Source organism: Salvelinus namaycush, chromosome 34 (assembly GCF_016432855.1).
Source record: "Salvelinus namaycush isolate Seneca chromosome 34, SaNama_1.0, whole genome shotgun sequence".
Lineage (NCBI taxonomy): Eukaryota > Metazoa > Chordata > Actinopteri > Salmoniformes > Salmonidae > Salvelinus > Salvelinus namaycush.
Genome location: NC_052340.1, coordinates 9,077,929 through 9,099,827, shown reverse-complemented (window position 1 = coordinate 9,099,827; position 21,899 = coordinate 9,077,929). Strand labels below are relative to the sequence as shown.

Genomic DNA, 21,899 nt, shown 5'->3' with positions numbered 1-21,899 from the left:
ACAGACACTCTGACAGTTGTGGCTGCTTTGTGTGATGTATTGTCGTCTTTACCTTCTTGACCTTTGTGCTGTTGACTGTGCCCAATAATGTTTATACCATGTTGTGCTGCTACCATGTTGTTGTTGTGTTGTTACCATGCTGTGTTGTCATGTGTTGCTGCCTTGCTATGTTGTTGTCTTAGGTCTCCATGTTGTGTTGTGTGTTTTGTCCTATATTTATATTGTATTTAGTAATTTATTTTAATCCCAGGCCCCCGTCCTCGCAGGAAGCCTTTTGGTAAATAAGAATTTGTTCTTAAGTGACCTGCCTAGTTAAATAAAGGTTAAATTAACAGCTGATAAAGCACACTGGCAATCAGCTTAGTTTCATAATGTGCCAGGTAAACCTGTATATTAGGGCAAAGGTAAGGGGATGGGCCAGTGGGGAAGAGGTAAACACAGCCATGAAGTCGGCCAAGTGTGCCCTCTTGTGGCTGTGTAAGGAGAATGAAATAGGCCTAGAGTTGTTTTAAGAGGATCGCCCCGGATTCCAAGGTTGGCTGCTGACAGAATCTTTGGAATGTGACGCAAACGGATCTCCTTCAGCTCCATTTACGTAGACTGTGTAGAGCCCTTTAGATGTACTTTGCTGGAAGCCAACCTTGGAATCGGGTGCTATCCTCTTAAAACACTAGACATCTCAGTCAGACATAAGCTTATGCTTAGGAAAGGAAGGCAGGCAAATGACTGAGTCGTATCAACCCCTATGTCGGTAGTGTCTAGCACAGTGTCCAGCATCTCCGGTCTCCTTTCCTAAACCAATAGTGTCACGTAAGCTAGTCAGGGTTTGAGTCAGTTCAGGAAATTTGTTGAAATTCATGAACAAATCATTCATTAATTGATCTTATGTAAGTGCCCTGTCTCAGATAATATAATTTGCCTAATTAATGTAATTGCATGATAGTCATGGTTAATCGCAAAGAGCTAAATATGGAACTATAAAAACACATAGAATCTTGCTAGAACAGATTGTTTTGCCCATTAAACCATCACTCTCAAGAACCACTTCTTATAACACAGAGCAGTGAATTAACTTATAACAAGACTTGGGTCTTCCAAATTGGACTTTCAGAGGAGGTTGACAGGGTACGAGGTGTGCGAATGCTCATTTAGGGGTAATTCACACCTTGGCACAACAATGGGGCAGAGGCCCGGGAGACCAGGCACAGGCCCTGTTCCCAAACCAGCTACAGGATGGCCATGGGAACTCTCACCAAACAGAGGTGGCCACTCATTGCTCTGAGAGATGAAAATAGTTCCCACACTGATAGCCGTGTACAATATGGATGCATGAGAACATAGACCCTCACAGCAACACACTGGTGAAGGGCAAATCCCATTATAAAAGATGTTGCTCTAGCTAGTGAAATGAATGAGAATTTGTTGTCACTACCAAGTTCCAAAATGCACTCATCTGTTTTGGAAATGCAGCACAACCTAGTCCAACCTCTAGAGCAGTGGTCACCCAGTCAAGATCACCTTCGCAATCAAAAAGCAAGCAAAGATCTACTGCTCAAAATTATTAAACATGACTTAACATGAACCTAATAAAAACAGTTCTGTAGGCATGAGGTTTGTGCAGTAGGCCTAATACATTGCAGCATATTGGCTATATGCCTGGCCTATCAATATTGTTCATTATAGACCATATTATATTTCAAAACTCAAGCGTTGATAAAGTAGATCAGTTGGTGTAGCACTTGCGAGGCACAGCGGAGGGTAAATTGAAATCTGCAAATAATTTGCTGGACTGATGGTACCTGCAGCGGATGGTCATGGTGGTTTCAAGACAAATGGGAACTCTGTTAAAAAAAAAATTTGAACATGGCATTAGTCTAAACAGGGGTAGACTGACCAGAGACGACACCGTCTTCCACCTGATGGCGAAACTCAAATCGCACCACATCAGCCTCATGCACAAATTCATGTTGTTCCTAGGACCAGAGAAAGTGAAATATTTCTCTTCTCGATATTAAAAGACACAACGAGCTACAATTAATAAAAATTGCAGGGCTATCAATACCCTTGTAGTAGGGACAAGCACTTTTATGTTTTGTAATAGTGTTGAACAAAAACAGTGTTGACAGTGCTGAATAAAAACTTAGACATGAACTCAATCATTAAAACAGCAGTTCTTTGCTGTATTTGACACTCTCTGGTCATTGGCCTCAGCTAATAGGGATCATAATCATTTTTATTTATTTATTTTAAACAAGGAATGCCTTGAAGAACGTGATTGACCGGTTGGTGACCACTGCCCTGGAATGACAAAATTGTTCTCATATTCCAAGACAGTTTAATCTAATTTGAACAGGGGAAAATGGGAGCCAAACAGAACCCAATCGAAATGCTACTTGACCTACGATAAGGTTTTAGAGATACTGATGTCACTCAGTACAAAAATGAGCACCTCCTTATTTTATCCCCCCAGACACTCGGTGTAGATGCTAGTAAAAGCATGACTAGTCACGTTCAGCCTTAGAACCTTGTGGCAACTGCATTAATCCAAAGACAAAAATATGCTGATGTTCAAGACTGGCCTTGAAATGTAGCTGCATGAATCTACCTGTGCACTCTAATGTCTGGAACACCTGTCTGATGTTAGTCTCCTCTGGTTCCTGAGAGGAAGCTATAGAGATGAGAACAGGGTCCAGCTCCTTTTCTCACAGTGATACCCAAACACCTCAAATGAACACAGCTCCTCCAGTCTGAGGGGACAGGTGTGGGATCCAGCACCAAGAGGCCTGGCACACTCCACTCACAGCAGCCTAACAAGTGTGCACACAAGAGCCCTTTGAAGTGGGTGATGGGTGAGGAAAGTGTACTCTTAAGTGCCCACCTACCCAAAGTTCCAAACCCAGAGCTCTAACCCCTGGCAGAGGGCCACAACTCACAGCAGCCTAACAAGTGTGCCTTTTGAAGTGGGAACAAGCTTCAACTGTAAAGTGAACAACGGGGCATCAGAAGTGAAATAAGTGTGCTCTTTGAAGTTCCCTATTCCCACAGACCACAATCTCCTGAAAAGTGTGCCCTTTGGAGACTTAGTCTCACTTAAGGCAGGACATGGGCAACACTTCATGAGGAAGTGTGCCAGAGGTGTAGAACCGCAGACCAGGATATCATCTGACCAAACAGGACCAAATCCAAAGCGACCACAACCTAAGACTTGGCTGTAGAGCTACTGATGTCACACAGGCAGAATAAACACCTCATTTCCTCCCCACTGAAACTCGAGGGTAGATGACTAGTCAAGTTTTCACTAGCATGTTCAGCCTTAGAACCTACTGATGAATGCAAAGCCCAAATATGTGGCTGTACAAGACTGGCCTTGGTATGTAAGTGCCTTAATCTACCTTGGGACTCTTCCATTGGACAGGTGGGCCAGACGTTCACGTTAGGCTCTCCTGGTTCCTGAGAGGAAGCCATAGAGATGAGAACAGGATCCAGCTCCTTCTCTCACAGTGACACCCAAAGACCGCCAATTGACACAGCTCCTCCAGTCTAAGGGAACAAGTGTGGGATCCAGCACTAAGAGGCCTGGCACACTCCACTCACAACAGCCTGACAAGTGTGCCCTTTGAAGTAAGATAACTGGGCTCTTTCAAGTGCACACCTTCCCAAACCCTCACCTCTAACCTGTGGCTGAAGGCCACACATCACGTAAGGCCTACATCCCTCAAATCACAGCAGCCTGAGAAACGTGCCCTTTGATGTGGCCACAGGTATTTAACTTTGAAAGACCAAACTAGGGTCTTGGTGATGAGGGGGGCCAAAAGAAGTGTCCATGTTCCAAAACCCACAGCTCTAACCCCTTGCACATATCAGTTACCTGAGACATGTGCCCTTCGGAGGACGTTGCCCCAAATCCTGTTCTCATTCCACAGAACCTGGCTTAACAAATGCCACTGAAAAATAGACAGTGACCACAAGAGTCATCTCAGCCAACTACAGTATGTTCACCTTGCGACAGGCTCCTTTGGTGGCTTTTAGATTATATTTTACCCTCTTATTATGGGTGTAACTTATAGTAAAATTGTGATGCATTGCTGTAAGCACAAAAAAATGTAATATTAGGTAAGTAGCCAGTCATCTCATAAGGTTTTCATTCAAAAAGTGTTGAGTAAATGGACATCAATTCACTCAGAGATCGACAATTCACATCATGAAGGCTGAGCCTTGGAAAGGTGTTCCAGACCTTAGGCTCCTCTGGTCCCTGAAAGGAAGCCATAGAGATGAGAACAGGATCTGGCTCCTTTTCTCACAGTGACACCCAAACACCTCAAATGAACACAGCTCCTCCAGTCTGAGGGGGACAAGTATGGGATCCAGCACCAAGAGGCCTGGCACACTCCACTCACAACAGCCTGACAAATGTGCCCTTTGAAGTGAGAGAAGTGTGCTTTTTCAAATGCCCATCTTCTCAACCCCATACCTTCAACCCCTGGCAGTTAGCAGACTATTTACAGTAGGCTGACAAGTGTGCCCTTTGAAGTAGACAACGGGACCACACCTGAAAGTTTAAAGAAGTGTGCTCTTTGAAGTAGCCACCTTCCCAGACTCACACCTCTCGTCCCTGATGTGCCTTGTGAGAAACAATTCACACCGCAAGCACTAGCTTGAACCAATTAACAAGCTACATGGGATCTACCTGAGAAGTGTGATAAGTGTCACTTGAAGTAACCACCTTTCATTTTGCACACTTTAAAACCCACTGGCACAAGCCAGTCTGCTTAGAATTTTTACATAACGTCATCTGGCAATCTTTCACCTCTACTTTTCAATAATTGGTCCTACAAAGCAATAAACCACATGCACCGAAACATGTTTTAATGAAAACATACCGTGTTTCCTTGTTCATCCACTGAATTGCTACCTGTAGACAGGGAGAAATACATTACATATGATAATATTACACATCTATTTGCTTTGAAAAAACATGCACATTTATTGCATTACATGCATCAGATGCCATGTATTCACAATTCAAATTACTTCTGAAAAGCATATGGCACAGCAGCGTCAAGCTTTTCAGAAAGAGACAGACTCATGAAACATTCAACCATTCCTTTTGACAAGTACGGTCATGTCTTCTACAATTCAACCATCCATCTAGGCTGACAGCAATGACAGTCTGGCATATTTTGAGAAAACACATTTGAGAAAGACGCGAGTGCAAAGAAACAGCCAATCAAAAATCTACACCATTGAGATGAGAGGCGAGTAAGTATACAAATCTGCCCATTCACCTAAAGCTCAAAACAAGTTACCAAGAATGCCCTCCTAAAAGGAAATATTCCACCGAGCAAGGAGAGGGTGCCCCAAATCTCTCCACTATCTTCAGTATGACCTTCACTAGTGCTGCTGGTTCAGTGTCAGCCCTTGACACGCTGCTGCTCTGACAGAGTGGAGGGAACAGGCGGACTCACCGAATACGTACACCATGCCGACCGCACCCCCTACCCCCATCAGGCCTGCTAGCCGCATCACCATCTTCTTGGCATAGGCTGTGTTCTCCTTCCGTTTCTTGTCCTCTCCCTGGTCCTGCTTCTGTTCCGAGTCCCCATCCCCTTCTGGAGGGAGCTGGCCCTGTCAGAGAAAATAGCCAGGTCAGATTCCTTTTTATTTCCTCACACAAGTCAGCTAGACATTATATTAGGAATACATAGCTATAATACAGAATAGCTTGGAAAATAAGGAATTTAAATAATTTAAAGGGAAATTAGATTATGTGCACACATGCAGGTAGTGCCAAATCAATAAAAACAAACTCAGTGATATAAGACCGTGATCGTAGATTCAAAAGATTGAGATTCAAGTTAAAGTAAAATATCCTGCACTGTTATTAAACTGTGACAATAAGATTAATCAGTGTGTCTGCAGGAAATGCATTGGGGGCGTGGAGGGTCTGCCTGACCTTCAAAAATCTAGAAAAACCTTGACAGATAATGTTACCATATATATAATGTAATGTTAGCCTTGATGTGTAAAAAATAAATAATAGACGGTGGCTGAACATGGGAGTATAAGTGCTAGCTAGCTGGATATCTAGGTAAAGCTAGTTATCTACTTGGCTAGGGGATGAATCCACTACCTCCTTGGTAGCTGGCTGGCTAGTACATCTCCTGGAATATGCCTCGGTGTGTGACATGTGAAAGTAAGCTAACACTAACTCACTGGCAATTGATAAATGATATGCAGCTAGCTAATTATTACGGCGAGTTGCAAAGACACTGTTGGTAGGCTAGCTAGCTGACTGACAGGGTCCGTGCTATCCGGGGTCCTCCGGACGTCACTACCCAATTGAAGGTGAAATTCAAATGGTTTAGTTAAGGGTTAGGGTATGGTCAAGGATGCTAATCGGACGAGTTCGTTCATTCATTCATTCATACAAATAATAGGGTGTAAATGGAAAGTGTCGTGAGAGACCGGAGGTTCAACAAACTGGAAATTACAACATGAAAACCAAACCAGCTGATTTATTGAATGTCACTTTGGTTTTTCTGTAGCCTTGCATGATTATGGCGGTCTAGCTAACGTTACCCAACCAGGCAGCGGGGGATGTCATTTAGCTAGTTAACGTTACCTAGCCTGCTTGACTCACCTGACTCTTCTGTTGCTGCTTAAGCCTCTCTTGCAAGATTGCTTGAGCGAGTCCACCTGTAGCACTGCCCTCTCCTGTTGGCTTCTCCGTGGAAATTGCCCGAATCAAGTCCACCACTGCAGGGGTTGAACCACGTCTGCTCCAGCTCCTGAGCGTGAGGAGGCCCCTACTCGCCCGGACACACATGGGGAACATCGACGTCGCCGACATCTTGAATGGGAAAGAGCCGGTGAACATAGCGCGAGTGAAAAGGACAAAGGCGCCTGATTGGCTTATGCTACTCTGAGCAACATCCATAAGGTGCAATAAACATCGTTAAAGGTCATGTGGAACAAAATAGGGCGGTACTTACAGCTTTTTCTCCAATCGAAACTAAGATTTCATTGACCTTCGAATGCACCCCAAAATGTCCATCATTACTGATGGCAATGCCCAAAGTATGTTAAAAATATATCACCTGCCCTGTAGGTTTTTACTGTAGCCTAATACACACAACTTCGACCAGTCTGAATTGTATAAAATTCATTTGGTATTTTATAAGACATGGAAGTTTGCACTGATTTGTCTTTCAAATGTTAAACTTTTAGGCCCCTATGTAATAAATTATGATTTTCGTAGAGCATAGCAACAATCATTATCATAATTTCATCCTTTCATGTTGGTTATTTTGCTTTTCTATACCTAATATTAATGACCACTAGAGGGCAGCCATAACAACACACAGCATCTGCTTCAGATTTTGGGTGTTGCACCCGCAGGACTAGAACGATTCTATTTCTACGGTTGCACCGACGGTACCAGAGTGACCTGCCACAGTTGTACCTGTGCACCACTCTATTTGTGGACATTACACATTACTCATCATATTATTTTAAGTGTTCAGTTGATCAAATTGTTCATATACAACAACAAGTTTCATGCAACAACAGTGCATTCATTATGGAACAACAGTGCATTATGCATAAAAACAATCTGGAAAACAAATTAAGACACAAATATATAATTTATTGTCATCATTAAACAACAAACGTTAATCAAAAAGTGTTTAACATTAGAAATAATACTTTTTGACCACCGATAGTAACCAAAACAATCAGTTCTTCACAAATGGTACAGATAAAATGACACCCTAAATTCACCTTACAAGTTCAAAGCATCAAGCAAACATTCACCTATCCTGGATCCCCACATGGGTAAATCAACTGTTGATTTTTGTCACATGTCCGATACCCAGGCCATTCAAAGATAGCATGGTTGCTGTCTCTGTTCAGCTATTACATTCCACTCCTTGCCAAACACTCTTTGGAATATAACAAGGAGTGGAATGTTACATAGACTAGTACCCACACTAATTCAAAGGGTGCCTTTCAGCGGGTCACATTCTCTGCACTGTTGGAACAGGCTACTGCATAACTATTGCATAGCTGTTCTCACAAATATCAATTACCATCTCTGAACAAAACAAAAGGAAATGCATAGTGTCCAAACGCATTGATTCTCATATGCTGTAGTTTGTGTATGGCACTAGCAACAAGAATTCCCCTCCTCTGCAGCAGCCTCGTCTTTCCCCCCGGGCCAAAGGGGTGCACTGTTTATCTTGTTGCCCACTTTAGCAGCCTCACTTTGAACACCATCACTTCCAACACGCTTCTGTATTTCAGAGGCCATGGTTAAAAATGATTTCTCTACATTATCAGCATTCTTTGCACTGGTCTCCAGGAATGGAATCTTTAGGGATGAAGCAAATTTCTGAAGCAATTGTACCAAGAAAAAGAGAGAGCAGAATTGTATGACATTTATCACGACACACCAGAACAAAAGCACAATAATGTGTGATTAGCATGTCTATCTATGATTAACAGTGATTTGTAGTTTATGAAGAATCGATTGTGCATTGGTGGCACAAGCATTTTATGAGTGAGAACAGACACTTACTTGACCAGTGGCAGAGTCCACTACCTTTTTAGAGACCAAGTCACACTTGTTTCCCACAAGCAATTTGGAGACATTTTCACACGCATAGCGGTCAATCTCCTCCAACCACTGCTTCACGTTGTTAAAGGACTCCTGGCAAAATAGTTGAAATCTCATACATATAGTTTTATCTCTAACTCCAGTACATTTTGATGCAATAGATGGTCAATCCAGCCCATAGAGAGGAGGAGTTCAAATACACTGTATTACCTGATCAGTGACATCATACACAATGATGATCCCATGTGCTCCTCTGTAGTAGCTGGATGTGATGGTCCGGAACCTCTCTTGTCCGGCTGTGTCCCACTAGGAGAGAGATCAAACAGTTAGAAATTACAAACAAGCCTTACCACATCCCCATTACCAAAATCTACAACTATACATTTTACAGAGCTATACAGAGTTTGTCTTATAAACATGTACTTACAATTTGTAGTTTGACAGTCTTCCCATCCTTTTCAATGGTTCTGATCTTAAAGTCGACCCCGATTGTGCTGATGTAGCTCTCTGTGTAGGTGTCATCCTGAGGTGTAGAGACAACTGAGCAGTGTTATTATTTACAATGGGAGAATGGCTGAACAAACCTTCACAGTGGTTAATTACTGGTTTGGATGACGTTTTGCAGGGTCCTTTCCACAAAGGAAATGGCCTTCGCTTTCTGTTTACTCTAGACTCCTTGCCATATGGGACAACACAAAGGATTGTGTGTATTCTGTTTTAACACAATCAAATAAAAAATGTATTGGTCACATACACGTTTGGCAGATATTATTGCGGGTGTAGCGAAAAGCTTTGCCTACCGCAAACCGCAAGAGCAGGCAAGACTTGCCGACACCAGAGTCTCCAATAAGAAGCAGTTTGAACAGGTAGTCGCTGAGGAATACATTACATTATTATTTAGGTTGATTATATATCATCAAGTAGGATAAAGAAACACACCATTGATAAATGGAAGATGCACTATTGTTATTGCATACAAGCTCTGCAGAAACACACACACACACACAGCTGTCGGCCTCCCATCTCTTTAGTATTGGTTGGTTCGGCCAAGTTATCGAGGGCCGAAGAGTTTCTTTGTGCTTTTCCAAAGCAACAAAATAAAACATTTGTTTGGGTTGACTCCCATTGCACCACATCCATTGCCCTAAGTGGGAAAATGTGTCCCAAATTCAGAGGACCTTTTATTGTCCCACAAACCTAAAAGGGCCTTTAAATGTAGCTACAATGTTATCCAAGACAATTGCCCACTTAAACATGACACATCATGCTTCAACAACCGTACAAATAATACTACAACACCATTGTCACTGACAACTCATCACTACTTACTATTCAGGATTCATGGCCAGATAGCTGGATCCAGAGGGCAGAATATAAAAGAAAATAAAAACAACTGTGAACAGAATGCCTGTTATCTTGGGCCTTTCACAGATGCTTTGTGTTGACGTTCTTCAGACAGCACCTTGAATGATGAGCCGGGAGTCCTATCATTTATTAAAACCTAAGATCATGTTTCAATGCTGTCATTACCCGAGTCTTAAAGCTGTAGCCTGGTTTAGCTTGGGAACTGACTGATCACAAAACCCATACATTCATTCACTGCCTCCAGGAACAAATAAGTTCAAAACAGGTTGTTTTATTCTCAAGATTTGGTTGAAGGAGTCACATATTACATGTTACAGTACAGTAGTCTAGAGAATGTTTTAAAAATCATTCAGTCTGGAAAAACAAAAGTTAATTGAAGTTCAGTGAAAAGGTTACTTTTTCATAAAAACATTTCTTCACACAAAATATATCTAAAATATTCTCAAAACTTTCCTAAAAAGTTGGACACTCAATATAATTTAAACTCAATACAAAATGAAAATACATTAAATTGAAGTGCAAATGCTACAAATATGGCCAGTTTCTATTTAGTCGTCTCGTAGTTGTAGTGGGATTTATTGCCAGTTTAAAAACCAAACCACCTAACCTTTGGATAGTAATATGAGAGGTTGGCAGACGAAAACTCATTCATACTTTCCACATGTATGTGCTGCTCTTTTTTTTTGTAATCTAATCGATATACCCAAATTAATCTAGAAATGTGGCTGGTTATGCTTGAAGTGTTTGGATGACCAGTCTTTGCATACTTGTTAGAGGAAACCTACAAATGAGGCCATGTAAAACAAAACAGGCTCAGATAAATTTCGCTTACCCTCAAAAAGCATTTTTAGAGTATTGCACAAGTTTTTCTTTGACAGACATCCTTGCTATGTCCACTCTTGTTCCATTCAGTAATTTATTTTATTTTATTTACCATAGTTCTGGAACCATGACACGTGGATGCATTGCTCTTTATCATCAAAAGTATCACAAAACAGTCACTAGTTAGAAAGCTCATCTCCAGTATATAAAGCTATTCATAATTTTATTTTGGCTTCCTGCTATTCAGTACTCTATACTAGTGGCAGCATACTCATTCTCTAGGTGAATCCGCAAACAGTATTAATGACATGATCTCAGTCCACGGGCAAGCACTTCACAGGTAGGGTCCGTGTGTATGTTGTGTTGGGTTCTGTAGGTGAACTGGGAGTTAAGAAGGCGGGTGGCCATTGACCTTGTCCCGCAGGAGAGCCAGGGCATTGGTGGAGAAGTCTCGCAGGACGCTCACAGTCTCTCGCTGCATCTCCAGGGAGTCGCGAACAAACTCCTGCTGCGACTCCACCAGCTGCTGCACGGACTGGGCCAGGGCCCCCAGAGACCCCGACACGGCCCCTAGCAGGGCAGTAGTGGCCTTCTGCTCCTTGAGACTGAGGGAGGCACTGTGGGCTAGCTGCTTCCGGATTGCCCCCTGCCCCATGACTGACCCTGGAGAGGTAGAAGAGGAGGGAGCAGCAGGGAGAAAGGAAGAGGAGGGAGCTGGGAGGGAGGACGAGGAAGTAGCCATGGAGGAAGACACAGCGGTGGAAGAGGCGGCGAATCTGGAGTAGGTGCGACGAGGTTCAGCAGGAGGGCGGAAGGAGCCCATGTGCCGCAGCTCCTCTTCTAGGTCCTCAAATCCTAGACTGTTGTCTATGGGTAATACACAAACAATGTGATACACACAGAAACATGGGTGCAAACACATTTACCAACAATAAAGCGAGAGAGAAAAGAGTTTTACCTTCATCGACTGGTGTCATGAATGAAAAATCATGAGATGACTGAGAAGGATCCCCTAAAAGGACAAAAATCAATAAAAATATGACAAGGGGAGATAATAAAAATCAATACAACATATTGTGTTGAGTGCGAAGAGAAGAGGAGAAATGTTGTTGTGAATACAGGAAAGACTCACGGCCAAATGGCATCCGAGAAAACATGCCAATATCTTTATCTTGAGTTGAGAAAGGTGACATAGACAAGCCCATGGCGTGGGGGGTGGTGCCAGGCATACCCATATGATGAAGGCCAGCCATACCATTAGAGGTGCCAGAGGAGCGAGTCGACATTTCTGACATGTCACCAAAGTCATTCTCCTCAGGTTCATGATTCATACTGCCCATGGTGGCCTTGTTCGGAGGGGACGTGGCTAGTATTTCGTGCACCATTTTCTCCACCGGCGACAGGTTCTGGGAGATACGGACACCATTAGGCCCTCGCATGGCCACCATCCTGCGCTTGGCGTCGCACTTTAGGTCCGCCCACTTCTTGACGATCTCCATGACCTCCCGTTGGCACTCGCTGATTTTGTTGATGCAAATCGCGATGTCCGCCCATGTTCGCTTCCTCAGGTCTGACGAGGCGCCTTGGTTGAACTTGCCTGTGGCGATGAATAAAGGAAGATAATAGCACTCCAAGGAATGAAAGGCAAGCAGAAAATAAAAGAGACAAACAAATGTAAAGTGAACATATGTCTATTGAGTGCTTCATGCTGATCATGACCAAAGGCCTCACACAATACCACGCATAAACTTCGTAAATGATCAAATCCATGTAATTTGTGCACACAGTACACACTGAGTGGAGGTACTTACTTACGAGGATGTGCCTGTTTCTTTTGACCTCAGACAGCAACAGATGGACTTCATCGAAGGTGAAGCGTGACTTCCTTTTCTTCATGGGCAAGTTGCCCCCAAGTTCCTCTATTTCGCTATAGGTGAATTTGAAATTCATGTTGCACTCCTAGGCCTGTTTACACACCCAAGAGATAGCCACCTATACCTATGAGGGCACCACCCCTGGCACTGCCAGCCTGCAGGAGAACAAAATGTAAACCACACTGCACTCCACTGATAGGAATCCCTGTGTAAAGACGTTATGGTTATAAAAGACCATGTAGCTCAGTTGGTAGAGCATGGTGCTTGCAACACCAGGGTTGTGGGTTTGATTTCCAGGACCATAACTTAGTAAAAATGTATGCACGTATGACTAAGTTGCTAAGGATAAAAGCATCTGCTAAATGGCATATAGAATGTTTTGGGGGAGATTTTATTCTGTGGGAAAAGAATATGCCGTAATCTGTGGGTATTCCAGGGATCCATCCCTAAGTGTGCCTAAAACAATACTTCTGTAATGAATCAATCACTTTATTAAAGAAATGTAGGCTAGGCATACATTTCAGTAGTGAGGACGCCATGATTTACTATTGACGAATATACCTGACAACAGTTCATTGTAAAAAATAAAAATACAACTCTGCATGGGAATTAAATGTGGGTATTTGTCTTTAAATTAACCATTTGTATAATTAGTAGCTTCAATCTCACACGCTCTTGCTAGGCCAATGAGCATTATGCTTCCTGGTTCTTTGTTGAGCCCCCTTCTAACCAGCTACAGTAGCTATTTTGCTTTGATGTTTTGCGGAACAACGTCGAAGGCCAGTGTTTTCAACCACGGTAAACGTGCATCCTGCCATGCAACGAAGGGGACAAAATACAAATTAGAAAACGAACGCAGATCTTTACCAATGTGTTATAGATAAACTGATAAGACAATTGCGAGCGTTTTATGCATTCTGCCTAACTATAGTAACTAACATTTTGAAGGAACGTTGCCTAATGTCGGTCGCTAGCTAGCTAGCTAACGTTGGCTGGCTAGCTAGGTCGTCCGCGTTTTGTTTGCAGATTGTTTATATATATGAATTTAACTAGCTTAGTAATTAAGAATAACAAATGTGAAGTTTTGTTTCATTGGATATAGCAGGAATTACCAATATTGACGAATGTTTTTTTTTCCTCTTGCAGTGTAGCTTCATAAACTTCGCACAGACGACGAGAAGAACGCTGAGTTGCGCAGACTCTGATCGCGCTTTTTCCATGACCCACGGCGGCCACGAGCGCAACATGTACGAAATCTTACCAGAATAGGAATTTGGTATGATACCAGGAATGGCCACATTACAGTTCAACGTGCATCAATCACTGCTACTGTTGTTACAGAATAACGCACATTCATTGGTTGAACGAGTACACAACCTGTGGTGACATTTCTCAACCAAGTCATGTTGCTACTAAAACACACGAAGGCTTTAAATACTAGGCTACTTAATTATAAGAAAATAGCGTACAGGAGCGGAAATAGTCCATCTAAAACAAAGTATGTTTTATATGTCAGAGATGCTTCCTTTTGGCTACAAGAAACATGACACGTTACCTATGTAATCACATCGGGAACCTGTTCCAATAAGTAAGACTTGAGAAATTAAACGACCACGAAGGGACTCGAACCCTCAATCTTCTGATTCGAAGTCAGACGCCTTATCCATTAGGCCACGCGGTCTATGAACTTTGGTTTCTTTAATCTCAAATTAACCGTACCTCGCTATGTAACAAAAACATACCTGTGTTAACATAAATAATTATGCATTTTAATATTTTATATACAGAATTACAATATAAGTCCATATTTATCTTGTATACAAAATTATATGAATTATATAGTTGAACACCACAACATCAGGGGAGGGGGATGTGAGTCTACTTGATGTTATGACAATTAGGAAATTGTGTGATGGAAACCAAGTTTGACATCAGCTATATTGAAGCGCTAATATAGTCTAACCAAAACTAAAACATATCAATTGCTAGACACATGTAGATGTTAAATCCAGTTCACAATCTCAACACAGCCTACATGGGAGAATGTGTTTATCATCATGCAACTGTTGAGTTAAATAAATAAAAACGAAAACTGAGCTATAAAGTGCATTTCAAAAACTATAGTCATCATTGACAGGCAAACCTCATTCAAGTGTTAAAAGCAAAGCAGAGACAGAATGTTGATTCTTTCCTATTTACTTTAGTCTTCCTGGTGACAACAAGCATAGCAACCCAATTCCACTGGTGCTCCATTCTGCATCGAAGGAGGAAGGATAGCGGAGGATGGTGAAAGAGCGGAGAGGATGTGCATCTAGTTTTTAGAAAACAATCTAGCCAACAGATGGCAGCAGTGTGGTCTCCAGGCTATCTGGGTACAAGTCTCGGTAGCATTCCACTCCTTGTACTCTTCTTCGTCATGTGGCAGAGACTGGCAAACAGGCTAGGGTCAATCTAGAGCCAGGTATGAATAATGATGTGTACCCTGCTGCTCAGGCTTTATGATACGGCATACACAATCATTTGGCAGGTTTTCTATGTAGTTGGATGGTCACTGGACGCATATTGGCACAGAAAGACAGACAGGGAGTAGATAAGATCACACAGCAGAGAAGGACAATCTTCCTCTTTATCTTTTCATTAGATTGTTAGCTTTCTGATTGGCAGCATCAATGCGGTAGACATTGTGAATGGCCTGTAAAAACAACACATTAGATTAATGTTCAATACAGAATTGGTCATCTATTGTTATTGAATAAATGGCTGTATGGCAGGTACTTTAGGACTGACCTTGCCCTGAATGCGGTCAATCTGGACATTCTGCGTGTCGATCTCATTGCCCATGTCAAGTGCCATGCTCTTCAGGTTGCCTATGATGCTGCCTACATGTCCCAGATTCTCCTCCATCTCATCTTCGCGTGCATCATTTGTCACCCTGATAGATAGACAGACAGACAGATATAGATAAAGAGAAAACACATCAACAGAATGTATAATTTGCAGTCGTCAGTGTACATTTAACAAAAGTTTACGGTACATTGTTGTTTTTGCAAGGAGTATTCTCCCTGCATCCAGGGAAGTGCGCTAGGTTTTTATAAATGTCGTCTGTTTGGCCAGGTGCTCCTACAGAACATGACCAGTGACTGGTTCTACATGTCAATGTGTTATAGACAAGAGTAAATATCTCCTGGCTGCCACACACAGCCTCTGTTATGTACATAGTCATTGAAGCTATACAATAAATGAGCAAGTTGTAGTTGTAGAGATTCTAACCTGTTTTGGGCATAGCTGGATTATCTCAAATCAATGCAAGTGTCACGATCGTTATATGGTGGAAGAGAGGAGGACCAAGGCGCAGCGTGAAGTGAATACATTTTCCTCGTTTAATGACACGAAACGAAGAACACTTTACAAACTACAAAAACAACAAACGAATGAACGTGACGCTATAATCACATAGTGCTGACACACACACTACACATAGACATAGACAATAACCCACGAACTACACAATGAATATGGCTGCCTAAATATGGTTCCCAATCAGAGACAACGATAGACAGCTGTCTCTAATTGAGAACCAATCTAGGCAACCATAGACATAAACATACAAAACCCCTAGACAATACAAAACACATACATCCCCCATGTCACACCCTGACCTAACTAAAATAATAAAGAAAACAAAGATAACTAAGGCCAGGGCGTGATAGTACCCCCCCCCCACCCCCAAAGGTGCGGACTCCGGCCGCAAAACCTGACACAGAAGAGGAGGGTCCGGGTGGGCCTTCTTACGGCGGCGGCTCGGGTGCGGGACGTGGACCCCACTCCACCATAGTCAATACCCGCTTTGGTGGCGCCTCTGGAGCGGGGACCCTTACAGCGAGTCCCGGACTGAAGACCATCCTAGAGGGCGCCACTGGACGGAGGGGCAGCTCCGGACTGAGGGGCGGCTCCGGACTGAGGGGCGGCTCCGGACTGGCGGGCGGCTCCGGACTGGCGGGCGGCTCTGGACTGGCGGGCGGCTCCGGACTGGCGGGCGGCTCTGGCGGCTCCTGACTGGCGGGCGGCTCTGGCGGCTCCTGACTGGCGGGCGGCTCTGGCGGCTCCTGACTGGCGTGGGGCTCTGGCGGCTCCTGACTGGCGGGCGGCTCTGGCGGCTCCTGACTGACGGGCGGCTCTGGCGGCTCCTGACTGGCGGGCGGCTCTGGCGGCTCCTGACTGGCGGGCGGCTCTGGCGGCTCCTGACTGGCATGCGGCTCTGACGGCTGAGGACAGACGGGCGGCTCTGACAGCGAGTCCCGGACTGAAGACCATCCTAGAGGGCGCCACTGGACGGAGGGGCAGTTCCGGACTGAGGGGCGGCTCCGAACTGAGGGGCGGCTCCGGACTGGCGGGCGGCTCCGGACTGGCGGGCGGCTCTGGACTGGCGGGCAGCTCCGGACTGGCGGGCGGCTCTGGCGGCTCCTGACTGGCGGGCGGCTCTGGCGGCTCTTGACTGGCGGGCGGCTCTGGCGGCTCCTGACTGGCGTGGGGCTCTGGCGGCTCCTGACTGGCGGGCGGCTCTGGCGGCTCCTGACTGACGGGCGGCTCTGGCGGCTCCTGACTGGCGGGCGGCTCTGGCGGCTCCTGACTGGCGGGCGGCTCTGGCGGCTCCTGACTGGCATGCGGCTCTGACGGCTGAGGACAGACGGGCGGCTCTGACGGCTCAGGGCAGACGGGCGGCTTTGATGGCCCAGGGCAGACGGGCGGCTCTGGCGGCTCCTGACTGGCAGGCGGCTCTGGCGGCTCCTGACTGGCGGGCGGCAGACGGGCGGCTCTGACGGCTCAGGGCAGACGGGTGGCTCTGACGGCGCTGGGCAGACGGACGGCGCAGGCGGCGCTGGGCAGACGGACAGCTCAGACGGCGCTGGGCAGACGGCAGACTCTGGCCTGCTGAGGCGCACAGTAGGCCTGGTGCGTGGTGCCGGAACTGGTGGTACCGGGCTAAGGACACGCACCTCAAGGCTAGTGCGGGGAGCAGCAACAGGGCGTACAAGGCTCTGGAGACGCACAGGAGGCTTGGTGCATGGTGCCGGAACTGGTGGTACCGGGCTGGAGACACGTACCACAGGGCGAGTGCGTGGAGGAGGAACAGGGTTCTGGAGACGCACAGGAAGCCTGGTGCGTGGTGTTGGCACTGGTGGTACTGGGCTGGTGCGAGGAGGTGGCACCGGATATACCGGACCGTGAAGGCGTACAGGAGCTCTTGAGCACCGAGCCTGCCCAACCTTACCTGGTTGAATACTCCCCTTAGCCCGACCAGTGCGGCGAGGTGGAATAACCCGCACTGGGCTGTGCTGGCGAACGGAGGACACCATGCGTAAGGCTGGTGCCATGTACACCGGCCCGAGGAGACGCACTGGAGACCAAATGCGTTGAGCCGGCTTCATGGCACCTGGCTCGATGCCCACTCTAGCCCGGCCAATACGAGGAGCTGGGATGTACCGCACCGGGCTATGCACACGTACAGGAGACACCGTGCGCTCTTTCGCATAACACGGTGTCTGCCCGTAGTCTCGCTCTCCACGGTAAGCACAGGGAGTTGGCGCAGGTCTCCTACCTGACTTCGCCACACTCCCCGAGAGCCCCCCCCCCCAAGAAATTTTTGGGGCTGCCTCTCGTGCCTGTTGCGCTGCCGTGTGCGTTTCGCCAACTCCATTCTCCTGTAACCCTCCTCGCACTGCTCTAGCGAATCCCAGGCGGGCTCCGGCACTCTCCCTGGGTCGACCGCCCACCTGTCTATCTCTTCCCAAGTTGTATAGTCCAGATCTTCCCATGTCCAGAAATCCTGACATCGCTGCCTCTCCTGCTCCTGCCCGTTACCACGCTGCTTGGTCCTTGGTTGGTGGGTTATTCTGTCTCGATCGTTATATGGTGGAAGAGAGGAGGACCAAGGCACAGCGTGAAGTGAATACATTTTCCTCATTTAATGACACGAAACGAAGAACACTTTACAAACTACAAAAACAACAAACGAACGAACGTGACACTATAATCACATAGTGCTGACATAGACAATAACCCACGAACTACCCAATGAATATGGCTGCCTAAATATGGTTCCCAATCAGAGACAACGATAGACAGCTGTCTCTAATTGAGAACCAATCTAGGCAACCATAGACATACATACACCTAGACTAGACACTGCGCCATAAACATACAAAACCCCTAGACAATACAAAAAAACACATACATCCCCCATGTCACACCCTGACCTAACTAAAATAATAAAGAAAACAAAGATAACTAAGGCCAGGGCGTGACAGCAAGGGCCAGATTCATCATAAAATATTTGTAAGCCAAGAAAATATGTGCAGACTGCAGGCAGACAGTTCAGGGTTTTTTCTGCATCAAAAAGGGGCTTTGGTGGTGGGTATGGTGGGGCATGGCAATGGGTGTGGTCAGTCTATCGGTCAAGGCCCTGGGCAAGAATTGTTATTAGGCTATCTTGGTGGCGGAAAGGATTTTGGTGTTTTAAAGCCACTTTCCAGCGATTCTACACATTTTTCCATGGAGCTGAGAGAAATTTAGCTGATTTAAAGCACATTTTTATGTTCTTATGCTCAAACATTACAACAAAATCAATACTCCAGAATTCATTATTTTTGTCTAGATTACTTTCTTCTTTTTTTACACTGTTTGGAATTAGCGTCCCAAAAAAAGGCTTAGGTGGCCCGCCCAAGACTTTTCTGTGCAAAGAAACCCAGCGATTATTAGCCCATATCCATAATGCTGTGATATATGCCTACTGTGGGTGTACAACAATAATAAGCTGTCGTTCTCTTAGGAATTGTGAGGGCACTTGCACGTCTTTGAGTATATTCCATTGGTTGGGATTTGTTGCCTTGCTATTGGGTTCGTCATGCCTTTGACCATTATTACTTGCGTATGTAGCCTCCGCTCATGATCATCTGCTCTCTCTCATCCACCACGCGTGAGGACGGCTGGCCGGACACCACCCCATCCTGGTTGTTCCCCCACACCTTCTTATAGGCCCCACTCTCCTCAAAGTCCTTCAGCCTATGCAGAGGCAGAGCCAGACAGGATAGAGCACATCACACAGCCATACACACAGAGCTTCATATCACAGTACATTGTGTTAACTCAGAGTACAACAAAGGGTCACCTGCATGAAATAAACAAACTCCTGATCTAAGCCCTGGCATGTTGAGGAAGGAAAGCGAGTAGGAGTCTGATGCGTGGCAACTGGCAAACAAAGTGTAAAGACTGGCACACCAACATGCGCATTAATACTTGAGGAAGGAACCATGTATTCCCAATCTGCTCCTGACACTCATGACCCCTCCCACCTGCCAACACCTACTTATCACAGGAGCACAGACCGCAGCATTGGCCCAGGTCTGTGAGGTTCTTCTCAGCCTCCTTCATATCCGAGTTGATCTGGTCCAGGCCCTCCTCAATCCGCTCCAGTTGCTCTGGACAACGCAAAACGCGAGGGAAGGGTAGGAATGGGAGAGGTGGAGGAAAGTGGGGAGAATGAGGGAGAACGTAATATAACACAAAACTGTTCTATCACCAAAGCACCCAACTGACCAAAGCCAGCGGTCAAATATAATGCAATTGCGCAAATATGGTGCAAACCCCAAAACTGGGAACAGGACACAAATGATTTAATAATGGTCCGCACAAGTCCATAAAATGCCTGGTATTGTGTGGGTAGAAGATGTACCGTTTGTAAAACACACATATTTTGGGACATGACCATCATTTTCCTGTGGTTAACTTTGGTGCAGACTTCTAGTCACCCAATCTCACAATGGAGCAAAACACAAAACAAAATAAATCATGGCCTGGAGCAGAGGCCGGATGGATGGATGGACAGACAGACGGTCTAGTTGCCGGTTGGCCTGGCGGGCACTCAGGTGACACACAGATGACAGATGTCCTCAGAACAGGCCAGACCTACTTGATGCGGGGCCAGATGCACAGGCCACATTTGGCCATGTCAGTTAGGTTTTTCTCAGCCTCTTTCATATGCTTGTTGATTTGATCCATCCCCTCATCGATGCGGTCCAGTTGCTCTGCCCATATGGGGAAGGTGGGGAGCATGAGCAGGGTGGATAGGAGAGACACAGAAGGGAACACACACATACAGTACATACACACAAAAGCAAACACACACATAGCTTACACACATCTAGTATACTGACAAAAACATGAGCACTCACTTATGGATATATATACAAGAACAAGGACCATCTAAGGTTGCTGTTGTACGATTGACCTTGATGTTATGTCCACATCTTCCAATGAGAGAAAACGATTATATAACGTCCATTCCATTACCTCCTTGTTCGTCCAGCATGACCAGGGCCCGGATTCCCGAATCTTTGCTCTGTTGAGATCAGAAACGGCATTAGATTCACCATAATGTTGTTGTTCATGATTTTGCATTTCAACTGAATAAAATGAAGACTCTTCAGTTAAAATGTAGTTCATTATCAATAGGCAGCCTCCCCCCCAAAAATCAACCAGAGATAATGTGATTATAATGACGACGACGTGTCATTATTAGGGCTTGGTCAACAGAGGCAGAGTGAGTGGCAGGTGCTGAGACTCCCATACCTCCTCTACTAGCTGCATCATACGACGGGTACTCTCCAGGGACTGGATGAGGAGGGACAGAGAGACAGGACACCATTAGAGGATTGAGTTACCTTAGATACAGGACTAAAAACATTTCAAATCCTGAAGGTGAGGCTGAAAACCTGTCCACTTCCACAGATGAAAGGCACTAATCAAGATCACTCCGCGTGAGTCATATTTAATACTATACATGTTGCACTGTCTTAGGGCTCTGTCTTTAAAGCTACAACAGTATTTGTATTGCCCAAATATGGAACAGTAAACAAATTACAACACTATTCTCTCGGTGAAAGTATTTCCATTGGTAATCAATCTTAGAAGACACACTGTGACATCATCTCATTGAATTCTGCCCCTTTCCCCTGTTTTTCATAGAACTTCTGTGGAGATTGAAACATCCTGTACTGATCTAATGGCCTGTTATATTTCCACACAACAAGGCTTAGGCTATAAACAAACAAACTAATTTCAGTGGTCTGTGTGCCAAGAATGTGTTTGTACAGATAGCTGGGGACATTCTCCACGGTATTTCCTGATGCTGAGGTAATGGGACTGGGAAATGGCTGTGATGTGCA

At 45.2% G+C, this 21,899-nt stretch overlaps 4 protein-coding genes and 1 non-coding gene across 9 annotated transcripts in view; all 5 read right to left on the bottom strand.

Annotated features, from left to right (window-relative positions):
* The window catches only part of timm50 (translocase of inner mitochondrial membrane 50 homolog (S. cerevisiae)), a 29,872-nt gene extending 23,022 nt beyond the window's left edge, over window positions 1-6,850 (bottom strand). The window contains exons 1-3 of one of the 3 annotated variants that reach the window (XM_038973950.1): window positions 6,641-6,850; window positions 5,466-5,625; window positions 4,881-4,912 (exon numbers count right to left, since the gene is read on the bottom strand). In XM_038973950.1, coding sequence (XP_038829878.1) covers window positions 4,881-4,912; window positions 5,466-5,625; window positions 6,641-6,850 — 402 coding nt within the window. Of the gene's footprint in view, window positions 1-4,880; window positions 4,913-5,465; window positions 5,626-6,640 lie in introns of those variants that run through there. The other 2 variants (XM_038973949.1, XM_038973951.1) reach the window with 2 other exon arrangements.
* Window positions 6,851-8,164: 1,314 nt separating this feature from the next.
* Window positions 8,165-9,957, bottom strand: LOC120028852 (ras-related protein Rab-1A-like). Its single transcript, XM_038974100.1, has 6 exons — window positions 9,944-9,957; window positions 9,415-9,487; window positions 9,042-9,137; window positions 8,825-8,920; window positions 8,576-8,707; window positions 8,165-8,389 (listed from the first exon to the last, which is right to left on the bottom strand). Exons 1-6 carry the CDS (start codon window positions 9,955-9,957, stop codon window positions 8,165-8,167), a joined length of 636 nt encoding a protein of 211 aa, XP_038830028.1.
* A 283-nt stretch (window positions 9,958-10,240) lies between these two features.
* LOC120028932 (myb-related transcription factor, partner of profilin-like) lies at window positions 10,241-13,985 on the bottom strand. Of its 2 annotated transcripts, none has more exons than XM_038974203.1 (5): window positions 13,788-13,985; window positions 12,613-12,830; window positions 11,934-12,398; window positions 11,760-11,813; window positions 10,241-11,668 (listed from the first exon to the last, which is right to left on the bottom strand). In XM_038974203.1, exons 2-5 carry the CDS (start codon window positions 12,749-12,751, stop codon window positions 11,190-11,192), a joined length of 1,137 nt encoding a protein of 378 aa, XP_038830131.1. In that variant the 5' UTR covers window positions 12,752-12,830; window positions 13,788-13,985; the 3' UTR covers window positions 10,241-11,189. The 2 variants fall into 2 exon arrangements, with proteins under 2 accessions (XP_038830131.1, XP_038830132.1); XM_038974204.1 differs by having other exon boundaries at window positions 12,057-12,398; window positions 13,788-13,984.
* A 298-nt stretch (window positions 13,986-14,283) lies between these two features.
* Window positions 14,284-14,356, bottom strand: trnar-ucg. Its single transcript has one exon. It is a non-coding gene; the product is annotated as a tRNA-Arg (tRNA).
* Window positions 14,357-14,394: 38 nt separating this feature from the next.
* LOC120028933 (synaptosomal-associated protein 25-like) lies at window positions 14,395-20,981 on the bottom strand. Of its 2 annotated transcripts, XM_038974205.1 has the most exons (4): window positions 20,645-20,981; window positions 19,600-19,737; window positions 15,463-15,607; window positions 14,395-15,367 (listed from the first exon to the last, which is right to left on the bottom strand). In XM_038974205.1, the coding sequence occupies exons 1-4, from the start codon at window positions 20,860-20,862 to the stop codon at window positions 15,302-15,304; spliced, it is 567 nt and encodes a 188-aa protein (XP_038830133.1). In that variant the 5' UTR covers window positions 20,863-20,981; the 3' UTR covers window positions 14,395-15,301. The 2 variants fall into 2 exon arrangements, 1 of the variants encoding a protein (XP_038830133.1); XR_005473547.1 differs by lacking the exons at window positions 19,600-19,737; window positions 20,645-20,981 and adding an exon at window positions 15,946-16,186.
* Between the last annotated feature and the right edge of the window lie 918 nt (window positions 20,982-21,899).

Excerpts from the sequence above, each read along its gene's own strand:
- LOC120028932 (XM_038974203.1), bottom strand. The coding sequence starts at position 12,751 with ATGAATTTCAAATTCACCTATAGCGAAATAGAGGAACTTGGGGGCAAC. Across the intron at positions 12,399-12,612 it reads AAACAGGCACATCCTCGTAA|GCAAGTTCAACCAAGGCGCC; the intron begins GTAAGTACCTCC and ends TCATCGCCACAG. Across the intron at positions 11,669-11,759 it reads CATGACACCAGTCGATGAAG|ACAACAGTCTAGGATTTGAG; the intron begins GTAAAACTCTTT and ends TATTACCCATAG.
- LOC120028852 (XM_038974100.1), bottom strand. Across the intron at positions 8,708-8,824 it reads TGTATGATGTCACTGATCAG|GAGTCCTTTAACAACGTGAA; the intron begins GTAATACAGTGT and ends CTATTTTGCCAG. Across the intron at positions 8,390-8,575 it reads TGGACTCTGCCACTGGTCAA|AAATTTGCTTCATCCCTAAA; the intron begins GTAAGTGTCTGT and ends CAATTGCTTCAG.
- LOC120028933 (XM_038974205.1), bottom strand. The coding sequence starts at position 20,862 with ATGTGTGTGTTTGCTTTTGTGTGTATGTACTGTATGTGTGTGTTCCCT. Across the intron at positions 15,608-19,599 it reads AGCGGAGGCTACATACGCAA|GGTGACAAATGATGCACGCG; the intron begins GTAATAATGGTC and ends TCTATCTATCAG. Across the intron at positions 15,368-15,462 it reads TTGACCGCATTCAGGGCAAG|GCCATTCACAATGTCTACCG; the intron begins GTCAGTCCTAAA and ends TTGTTTTTACAG.